Here is an 11,531-nt window from a genome sequence, read left to right as displayed (position 1 = left end):
ATGTGTCCTGGCACAAAGCTGGGCTGCCTTGAGGCAGGAGTACCTTTGTCTAATTTGCCCAAAGGTCCATATGGTCTAGCCGCAGCCCTCCCTCATTTGGGAAGACTCCCCATGCCATTCTCACTGGTAGGGAGAAAAATCCGCATGCTCTCAGCTAGGAGACAAAGGCTGAGGAAAATGCAGCATGCAGGTCTATAAAACTCACTCCTGGGCTTGCCTCAATTAATACCGAGATTCTCCTAAGGTGAACTTTAATATGGTAATAGGGGTCTTTCATCAATGGATGAATGTGTAAACAAATAAACGTGAGATTTTGATGCAATTTCCCCTCATTGTGCTGCTGTGCAACAGACCTGCATGTTATATCTCTTATGCAGAGAACAGCACTGAAAAACAGTCGTGGTCAGCTGGGAGCAGGGCCTGTGGGTGTCTCGACACTGCCTGGGTTCCATTCTAGGCATATTCATTTGCTAGGGCTACCATAACAAACTACCACGGACTGAGTGGCTTAAACAGCATTTATTTTCTCACAGTTCTAGAGGCCGGAAGTCTAAGATCAAGGTATTGGCAGAGTTGGTTTCTACTGAGTTGTCTCTCCTTGGCTTGCAGATGGTTATTTTCTCCTTCTGTCTTCACATTATCTTCCCTCTGTGTGTGTCTGTGTCCAAATCTCCTTATAAAGACTCCAGTCATCCTGAATTAGGGCCTACCATAATGACCTTGTTTTACCTTAATTTACATCTTTAAAGATCCTTTCTCCAAATAAAATCACATTCCAAGTACTGGTATTAGAACTATGCCATACGAATTGGGGTGGAGGGGGGCGAGGTATGTGGCAGTGAGAGACACAATTCAGCCCACAATGCTAGGGCGGTCCTGGAGTTCCAGGATTGGACTGGCCCTACACTAAAAGAATCACCAGCTCAGAAACAATCCTGATGAGATCTGCGTCTCTCTTTTCACTGGAATGAAGATGCTTATTATGCCATCATAATGATAAACGTGATCTGTATAACTAAAACTCTGAAAGATTTAGATGCCATGTTAAAGGTTCTGAGAACCAAAAAGAACAGCTTCTTTACGTGGTGTAAACCCCTAAGCACCTGCTGTTTCTTTTCTCTAGAACAGAGAGAACCATGGGCTGGTGGAAAAGCTGACCAGCCTGGCTGCTGTTCGGGCTGGTGACATGGAGAAGATTCAGAAACTGGAACTGGAACTGGACAGAGCAGCTGCCCACAGGCACAATTACGAGGAGAAGGGGAAGAGATACAAGACTGCTGTAGAAGAGGTCTGTGCTGGTCGTGACTCTGGCAGTACCTAAGAGTTTCCACAGAAGAGACCACAGCACAGCATTTTACCCCAGATTTCTGCAGAGCAGATGAAATTTTGCTGTTGGCTTCCATCATCAGAAGGCACTCCCTTTTAGGGGAAGGAGGGTGGAGCCCTAGAGTCAGAGTGAGAGGGGAGGAGGTTCAGGCTTTAAGAAGCCTAGCATAAGGTTTTGTCTTTCAACTTTCATAAAGTGATGAAAAGCTAAGAAGGAGCCCTGGCGTCATGGTTCCCTCTTTTCCAGGATGAGTTTGGTTCCCTGTTGCTGGCCCATCTGGTGTGTCCCCTGAAGCACCTTCCCCAGAACAGCAGTGCAACGCTCGGGGCAGGTTTTCATCTCTGTGGTGCAATAAAAAAAGCAATAGACGTAAAAATCCAGTGTGCCAGGTTCAAACCTTGTCTCTGCTGCTGTCTGGCTGGGCAACCTTAGGCAAGTCCCTTACCTTCTTTAGTTTTCTCATTTATAAAATAGGAATTAAAAAAAGACCTGACAGAGTTGTGAAAATGAAATTGTCAGATAAATAATTTAGCCAAATGCCTGTTGTAGAGCCTTGCACAGGCATGAGCTAATATTCTCTGAGACTGTCTTTATTACTGTCAGTTCTCCCGCACTTTCCAAAGTCTTACAGCACCCGGGATTGTGGCAGCCTGGAACCCCAGGACATCCCTCTGCCCTCCCCGTGGACCCTCGCCCAGATGCACCAGCACAGCTACTGGCATTGCCCACACTGCCAGTTACCAACCATCAATCAGCACCTAGAGCCCCCAGCTGCCCGCTCAGCAGACGCTTGACCAAGAGAAGCTAAAATAATAGAACTTATGTCATGATCACATATCCTTCCAGAGTCATAACACTCTCAAAGTATCAATCCGTGTCATATCATAAATAATTTATATCATATTTAATATTAAATGCCCTGGCTGTCAAGAAGCTCAAGAGAAGGATAGAGGAGTTTCTTTGATTTTGAGGAGAACTTGGTTTGGTTCTTTCTCCTTGATTTCAGCCATTGGTAGGCCAGGTTAGGAACTAGTAGTGTCTGCTTGATGAAATCACATGGAACCCTTGCATGTGAAAGTAAATGTCATGTCTTGCAGTAGGCTGGTGCTGGCTGCTATCCAAGGACAGGATCTGAGACCAAAAAAATGTGTGCGCGGGTGGGCGGGTGTGGGTGTATGTATATATATATACTAATTTAAAAATATACAGCTTTTCACCAAGAAAGGGAATGGTGACAAAACTTGAAATGAGGTTTTCAAGAAAGTTTTTTTTTCCTTCCCTTTTCTAGAAATTGGCAAAGCTTCAGAAGCATAATTCAGAACTGGAACAACAAAAAGAGCAAATACAGCAGAAGCTTCAAGAGCAAACTGAGGAGCTGAAAGGTAAAGCCCAAGGTGGCCTGACCCGTGTATCCATGAGTTCACTTGTCCAGTTGTTCCAGAAATAATGATTGGGTGAGAATTGAGTTAGGCAAAATCAGAATCTCTGGTATATACTTAGTGTAACAAGAAAATTTTTGCTCCACAGATAATTATATTTAAATGACGGTAACTTTACCCTATAGATTCATCTGTTTTTATTTCCATCTTTTGTCAAACAGCACAGCAATCCCTGTCTCAGACCCTCCTAGGCCATTCGCAGAGTACAGATGATTGGGCTGTAAGCCTGGAACTTTCCCATCAGGAGATGAGAGGATGTGTGTCTGTGTGTGCATGGGTGCACCTGTGGGTAGTGGTGGCAGTAGTGGTCCAGACATCAGTATTTTTTTAAACAATATTTTTATTTTTCAGTTACAGTTGGCATACAATATTACATTAGTTTCAGGTGTACAACATAGTGATTAGACATCTATATAACTCACAAAGTAAAAGACATCTGTATTTTTTTTTTAAACTTTGTGGTATCCTGATGCACAAGGTGATGTCGAAGTAACATTTCTTGCTTGCCAAGAATTTTCAGTCAGATTTCAGATCTGTCCAAGTTACTTGGTCTGAGTGATATGCACATCCTCTGCCACTGCCCTGGCCCTATACGGAGGGCCCAGCTCAGCCCTCGAGCCACATCATCCACAGGCCCTTGGAGTTAGTGGTGGTATCACTTTTTGTCAGGGGTGTGGAGCAGCCACCCAGAGCCTGGCTCTGTCCGCTCATAGCTTTCCAGCTCAAATTCTAGTTCCAAGCACTTGCTAAATCTCAACAGGAACATGCTACTGGTGGTTTCCCACCAGATAGTTTAAATCAGCACACTCGGTTATTTGTCTTGTCCAGGGATAGTTTCCTTAGGATCTGATGTGGAGCATGGGGCTCAAGGGTTCTGACCTGGGGATCTAACACAGGCCCAGCAGGGGCTGGATACACCAGGACCCAGAGGAGCGCAGGAGCCCTGGGGGTTCAGGTCAGAGTGCAGGAGAAGCACATGTCAGTAGGAGGAAGTAAACATCCTGAGTCCTGGCCAGCAGAGCAGACAAGGCCATTCAGAGGATGCCCAGGATTGGGCGCGCCCTCCTGTTCCAGATTCTATGATGAATCTGTGCCTTCCACCTTGTGATGATGTGGGCGTTGATGCACAGAGGGAGGTCAGGGGTTTGTGAGTAAACCTAAAACCGAATTAGGGAAGGACTTACCCACTGCCACTTTTTTCCATTATAATACATTCCTCTTGGGTATTAGTTCTTTTTTCTAACTTTAAGTGGAATTTCTCACAAGAAAATTTAAATTCCCACAAGTGTGTTCTGAAAATCACATAGTTAACTTCATTGATATGTTTGGGTGGATAATTATATACTTTCTGCTAAAAAGTGCATGAAAACTTTCAAACCCAGTGTTTATAAACTGCTCATCCTGAGAGTTTCCCTACCTGTGGCAAACAATGTTTTGTAAGTCTTTGCTTACCCTGTGACCTATGACGAAGGGATGTCATCAGAGTCGTTTCCCCTTTTTGAGATTCCAGCTTGGACTGCATCCCATTGCTCTTGGGAAGAAAATCACATTTGAACAGCCTCTTTAGGCCCTTGGCAAATGGCCCAAGATGGCGAGCACTAGAACTGAAGCCAGTTCTGTGAGTAAATTGGAAACTGAAATTAAATCAAATATGCTGGCTTCTAAATTAAAGTTTAAGCATCTTCCCTCATATTTTCTTGCTAGATCATGACATTCTAAAACAATCATTTTGCTTCAGGGTCATGTGACAGTGCATTAGATAAACTATTAAACTATTGGCTTTTTTTTAACCAAGTAATTTGGAGGATGGCTATTGTCACCTTACTCCTGGGCTCCCCTCTGAGGCAGGACTCAGGAATGAGACACAATTCAAGAATTAGGTGTCAGCCAAATATAAATAGGGACATCAGGTTTTGATGGGCTGCATCTGTCATCCTGCTCTTGTTTTGTTTTGTTCTTTAAATGTGAATTTTATTTGTTTATTTATAATTTTTATTTATTTATTTTTTTTATACCTACAGCACCTGGTCTTCCTAGGTGGTCTCTCATCCAAGTACTAACCAGGCCCGACCCTGCTTAGCTTCTGAGATCAGACGGGATCGGGCTTGTTCAGGGTAGCATGGCCATAGACCCTGCTCTTGTTTTGAAGGGCACCTGTTGTATGTGGACATGGTGGGAACGTGGGGCTGCCACAGCCAGAGGATGTCCAGAACCCAGTGACTGTTTCCTAGTTGTCCAATGCCCCTTTAACCTGTACTTTATGTTAGAGCTCTTATATTCAAATGCAACAGCATCTTTTTTACACTTCATCTTCCCCAGATAAAGTCAGATACTTTATTATTTTCTTGATTATCATGAATGAATGGTTCTCAATCAACCGAGGCACTTTTGTTCACCTCTGTACCCTTAGGGCAATGCCTGGAGACAATTTATTTGTCACAGCTGGAACAGAGGTGCTACTGACTTCTAGTGGGTAGAAGCCAGGGATGCTGCTCAGCACCCTACTGTGCACAGGACAGTCCCCTCTCCACATTAAAGAATTACCCAGCTTAAAGTGTCAATAGTGCCAACATTGGGAAGCCCTATCACAAATTTACCATTTCTGTTTGCTTTTAATAATATTTGTTATCTCAAAGCCAATATGCCTATTTTAATCAAACAAGTGACATTCATACCAGTAAAAGTGCTATAAATGAAACTATTGATAGATCCCAACATGAAAAATTTGTGAGAATTATTATTTTGTGAGAATTATTATTTTGAACCCCCCCTTGTCCACTTCTCTCATTTATAGAAGTAACAGTCACACTGTCATCTTAAGTCCTATTAATAATAAATGCCCCATAATTGTTCTTGCCTTCTCACTTTTTAAACATGATGTGACTCCATCAAGGCCTTGGTTTGCAGACATATTTCAAAGAGCTTTCTCTTTTCTCAGGAAAAATGGATGACCTTACCAAGCAGCTCTTTGACGATGTACAAAAAGAAGAACGGCAAAGAATGTATGAAATCTAGTTTACCTTACAGCTACTGCTTTCTCTCTCTCTGCTCTTTTATATTTTGCTTCTCAGCTTACAGATAGCAGATCACAGATACAGGAGAATGGGGTGTGAATAATTTTAGAAAGTGAAAGACTTTGAGATTTGGGAGCTAAGTCCCACAGAGTTTCAGACACTGCACAGGTTTGCAGTTGTGGACAGTGGACTACTGGGAATTTCTTGCTTTCTCTTTATCGCTAAGACAGTAAAAAGAGACTGCCACCCCCTTTTAACTTCCATCAAGTCCAAGAAGAAAGATTTTTGCCTAGAGAATAAACCCCTCCCCTTTGCCCCACTTGGTGTATCTGTTACTTGATTCTTGCCCCAGATAACAAGGGTTGGAACCCACCTCACAAAAATTAAGACAGCTCCCCATGACCTTGAACTGAACCAGCCACACTTTTCCTATGTCAATATCAAACCTTTTGCTAACCTGCAGTCTGCACTCCATTCACTTGAGTCAACTCAGAGGTTTTAGATCTCAAAGTAGGGAAGCGTGGCAGCATGGCAGAGAGAAAGGGAACATTCTTGGCATGTCCCTATCACGGGCCAGTAAGCTCAGGGCTGCCTGGGGTGGTAGGATTTACAACTTCCCCATGCAGTTAGTTATCAGGAGAGGCTGAGTCTGGGTGAGGAGGCAAGATGGCAAAAAGTTAGAGGAAGGAGTGTCACTGAAGGCCCCTAAGCATTGAGAAATGAAGTGTTTCCGGTCCTATATCAGTTTTAAAATAGGAATATTTGGCTCTTTACCTTGAAAAATCTATTTTTCAATGAATTCTGAACTCTAGGAGAGGAACTCGGTTCTTGTCATCTCACTGCATACTAGGGCCACTGGGAGCACAATCATTTCAAGCAGTGGGCCTGAAGAGCAAGGTTACTTTGAGCTCTTTGCAGTCCTCATCAGCACTCACGTGTAGCTTGGTCTGGTGCCTGGTCAGCTGATGGGGGGAAGTCTTGGCCCCTGTCACAACCCTCCAGAGGCACAAAGACACCCACATTATGTGGGCGCACACCCAACCAGTTTAAGCTGCAAATCTATGATTCTTTTTACATGAGACTTCTGGTTGCAGTCTACTTCTACAGATGTATTTCACTGGACTCTTAGGAGCAGTGCAGGTTTTTTAAAACTTGAAAACAAAATTTAAAAGTTTATTAATATCTATAAAAGGAAATGAAACAAAAACCTATTGGGAATAGGACTCTTTTAGGGTTTTTTCCTTTGTGCTATAAATAAGTCATAATAAGTCATAAAATGAATTGAGTTGTCAGCCTAGCAAGTAGAATGATGATTAATAAACTTGTAGAGCCCCTAGGACTGTTTCAATTCTGACTGGTTCCCTGTAGGCTGTGTTGGGCTGGTCTAGGTCATGTATCTTTCTTCATTTATTTTCTTGGTCAGTCATCCCATATTTAATTGAGTAACTGTCTCACTAGGAATTGAGTTTTCATGGGCTTTGGAGCACTGGACTTACTGCCATTTATTCTAGAATGTTTGAAGGGCCGAACACTTTGACATATTAAATGGCTGCATTAACTAGTTTAGGACCAAGTCAAACCAAACCCCTCGAGGGCTTTGGAACTTGGCAGGTGCCAGGACTTGGCAGAACATGCCAATGTCTTTGCTGAGGGAAGTGGCCCTTCCTCAGGGCCACATGGAACTAATGGAGCTTTGAGAATACAGTACCCCAACTGCCACTGAGTCTTTAAGTTCAGCCTCCTGTGTTTCATTTGAGTGACAATTATAGAGCTATCCTACTCAGATCAGAAGGTATAAGAAGCTTCCTTAACCTAAGGGGACAGGAACATAGCTAAAAATAAGGCCATTGTCTATTGGAACTGTCACAATAGATCCTAATTAACTTGTCTCCCCCTTTCCAAGTCTCCTCTCATTTTCAAAATGATGTATTGTTCTAATTCAGGGAAAGACTTTAGAGACAATTCTAAGGTAATTATTTTTTCCTTTTGCTGGCTAGACTTCTTGAAAAAAGTTTTGAACTAAAAACACAAGACTATGAGAAGCAGATCTGGTCTTTGAAAGAAGAAATTAAAGCTCTCAAGGATGAGAAAATGCAACTGCAGCATCAAGTGGAGGAAGAGCGTGTCACCTCTGATGGCTTAAAGGGGGAAGTGGCCCGGCTGACCAAGCAGGCAAAGGTAGAAGCTGCTTCTCAGTTTTAAACAAGCCCTCTGGCTGAGTGAGTTTACCTGCACAGGGGGCAGTTTCACATTCCCACAGAATCAGACGGCTAAAAGCATCCGTATGAAGGCCAAAGGCAAAAGAAAGGGCCCTGGTAACAATTTTTACAAGTAGAAACCCCAAGCCGCCTTTGACTTTGACTTAGCAGTAATTGTTTTTTATATTTGAAGGGTCAGCTTTCTAATTTTTTAGAAATTACATTTACACAAAGATACTCAAATATGTTGACTTAGAGGATATGTCCAAATTAAATTATAAATTGACATGAACTCTTAATATACAATCCATCATGCTGTTATATACCTATAAATACCTATATTAAAATTCAGTTACCTTATTATCAGAATCGTACATTTGAAACTACTATCAGAAAATCCTACAGAAGCAATGATCTGTACTTGGACAATCAGAGCTTAACTGTACTCCTTCTCTCCTGGAAAACACAAAACTGTGTGTCCCTTTGTTCTTAAATGCAAGACATTTCAGTGTAAGATTGGAAAGCTTTTCAACTTCCACTAAATATGTGACACATATGTTAGTAGTATTAAGATTACGTGGTTATTTTCTGTAATTGTTATGGATTAGCTATGCGTGGCTTAAAAGAGCATTAAGAATCACATCTGGGTCGCCTCTGCACTTCAGAGCAGAGCTGTCCATATTCGCCAGGCCCTGGTTTCCTATTGCTTAGAAGTAAGAGGTTGGACAGTGGGATCAGGAAGGACCACATATTCCTACGACTGCTTTATTCTTAGCAGTGACATAAGACTGATGTCAATCTGTGGCAGTCATGTCACCTGGCTGCAGTCTATATCTTGGGAAATCACATGCCTGCACGTGGAGTGGGGCAGCAATATTTGTCACTTACTTCCTCTTTGGTAACTAAAACTTCAGTCCCAACTCTCCAATGTGGTACATTAAGAGTAATCTGATTTTCAAAGAAAATAACCCATAATCATCATGTTATACCTGTTATAATCCATCTCTAAGTAAATACACATATGACTTGAGACATCTACTGAAACATGACAAAGATTAGGGCTTTTGATTGGATGGTCCTGGGGCCCCCGTCAGCTTGCTGTGTGACCCTGAACATGCCATTTACTCTTTATGCAGCTTCAGTTTTCTAATCTATAAAAGATCACTCTGCTCACCATATGTTGTAAGGATGAGGTTGTATATGTAGTGATCAGTAAATGTCTCTTCAATCTCCTGTCTCACCCCCTTTAGATACAAGAGCTGTACCCTTAAACACTTAGACTAACAGAAAATACCAAGGAGAGGTTATTCACCTTTGCATGTCTCTCATAGCTACAAAAACACAAACCTGGGGTGTTTCCATAGAGTAGTGGTTACCATTTCTGCTTTGCACTCAGAAGGTCCTGGGTTCGAGCCCTAGCAGAGCCATGGCCCATACCCTGGATGCACCAGGCCTCGGGTGTGCACCGCGAGCATGTGGGAGGAGACGCCCCACCTTCAGAGATCCAATTCTTAAGGGGAGATGGCAACATCCGTAGGTCAGGGATGGAAGGTGGGAATTAAAAAAAACAAAACATAAACCTGAGATTCTCACTCAAGCTGAACTTAAAAGGTGAATAAAGGCAAAATACAGTCTCTTCCCTACAACCAGAACTGCCCCTCAGTAGACCCTGGTCATGCCCCCAGGGCCAGCCCTTCACTGCCTGGGTGCACCCTGGCTCTGCCATTGTGCCACTTCTAAACTTAGCTGGAGCCCAAACACACAGTTGCCTACATCCTTGCATCCAATATTTCACCATACAGTGAAAGAGAATTTAGCCCCTTTGATTTTACTTCTCTTGGCCCCCCTTCCTCCTTATCTCACCCAAGCTTATAGTAAGTGGTTATTGTTTCCTTTTAAGTAGGGAAACTAATTCAATTGATACAACCGAGTAGATCTGGGAATAAGTAACAATATTTTGAGCAGTTAAACATGTTTCAAGGCCACATTGTATGGGGAGTTACGGTTTAACAAAATTTTAACTAAGGGACTGCAGTGAGGATGCTTTGTATAGATACACAATACTGTAAGAATATTCCCTTTGACATAAATCATAATAGCTATTTTTTTTCTTCACCTGATACGATCATCGCTGTGATTCAGACAATCTCTGAGTTTGAAAAGGAGATAGAACTACTTCAGGCACAGAAGATAGACGTGGAAAAACATGTGCAGTCACAAAAACGGGAAATGAGAGGTAACAAAAATGAGTCACTGAGCCCATGAGATGCAAACTGAATACATCACAAGTGTCACTGCTAAGGAAATGTGTCCACCAACTGGTATGAGGTTGGTTGGATATGTGATAGTTTCAATAGCTGCTTGGCTTCATAGCTGGTAGATTGGTTGGTTGGTTGGATAATTGGTTGTTTGAATAACTGGTAAGTTAGTTAACTGATGGGATCATTAGCTGAAGCCTCTGTGAAGTTGGAAAACTGGGCCCTAGAAGAGAGGAGGAGAAAAATCATACAGAAACATAATTTATACATGCTCTGCCTTTTCCTCTCAGAAAAGATGTCAGAGATCACCAAACAACTTCTTGAAAGCTATGATATTGAAGATGTAAGAAACAGGTAATCATTTTTGCGTTATCAAACATTTAGAACTATGTAACACATGAGAGAGATAATATATTTTTTTTATCCTCATTTTATTTTCTAGGCTCTCTGTGGAAGATCTGGAACATTTAAATGAGGATGGAGAACTTTGGTTTGCTTATGAAGGACTAAAGAAAGCAACACGGTGAGAAAGTCCTCTCAGGGTTCTTTGTGATTTTTCAGAGATAATAGACTATTGGAAAGCCAAATGTTTATCTTACATAGATCTGATAGAGAAAGTACATGTTATTACAGAAGAATGATCTAATAATCACTGGAAATATTTCTTCAAGGATTAAAGTAATTAGTTTAATAATGAGGAACAATCTCTATGAGCTACCTTGCTGAGTAATAAAACCCATAACCTATGCAGTGAAAACTCATTATACCAAATAAGTTAGTGTTGCAATAGATATATAGATATGTTTAAGTAGGAGTTTGCTGCATTTTTTTACATTAATAAACTTTTATCACAGTTTTAGGTTCACAGAAAACTGTGCATGAGTACAGAGATTTCTCATATACCTCCTACCCCCACATATGCATAGCCATTATCAACATCTCCCACCAGAGCATACATTTGTTAAAATTGATAAACCTACATTGACACATCATTATCACCCAGAGTTCATAGTTTACATTAGGGTTCTCTCAATATCAAACATTCTATGGATTTTGAGAAATGTATAATGACGTATCTTTACCACTGTTGCATCATATAGAACATATTTTTAAACTATTGGAGTAAAAATATGATTTTAATAATGTATAAAATATAATTTTTTATTATTAACTGAATGTTAATGCCACCCAATACCTCCTAACTAGCTAGAAGGATTCTATAATTCCATGTTCCTAATTTGTGCACAGAAGTAAACTTTCTGTATTTAGGGCATGGCTCAAATTGTGGTTTTCGT

At 41.5% G+C, this 11,531-nt stretch overlaps 1 protein-coding gene and 1 pseudogene across 1 annotated transcript in view; one reads left to right on the top strand and one right to left on the bottom strand.

The window, feature by feature from the left end:
• Positions 1-11,531, top strand: part of MYO5C (myosin VC) — a 91,213-nt gene that overhangs the window by 53,821 nt on the left and 25,861 nt on the right. The window contains 7 exon segments of the mRNA XM_023527721.1: positions 1,124-1,288; positions 2,616-2,709; positions 5,705-5,768; positions 7,778-7,958; positions 10,121-10,214; positions 10,527-10,590; positions 10,679-10,759. Of these exon segments, the coding sequence (XP_023383489.1) occupies positions 1,124-1,288; positions 2,616-2,709; positions 5,705-5,768; positions 7,778-7,958; positions 10,121-10,214; positions 10,527-10,590; positions 10,679-10,759 (743 nt within the window).
• LOC111736458 lies at positions 4,779-4,897 on the bottom strand (annotated as a pseudogene).

Source organism: Pteropus vampyrus, unplaced genomic scaffold (genome assembly GCF_000151845.1).
Source record: "Pteropus vampyrus isolate Shadow unplaced genomic scaffold, Pvam_2.0 Scaffold19, whole genome shotgun sequence".
Classification (NCBI taxonomy): domain Eukaryota; kingdom Metazoa; phylum Chordata; class Mammalia; order Chiroptera; family Pteropodidae; genus Pteropus; species Pteropus vampyrus.
This window is presented reverse-complemented; position numbering and strand designations above follow the sequence as displayed.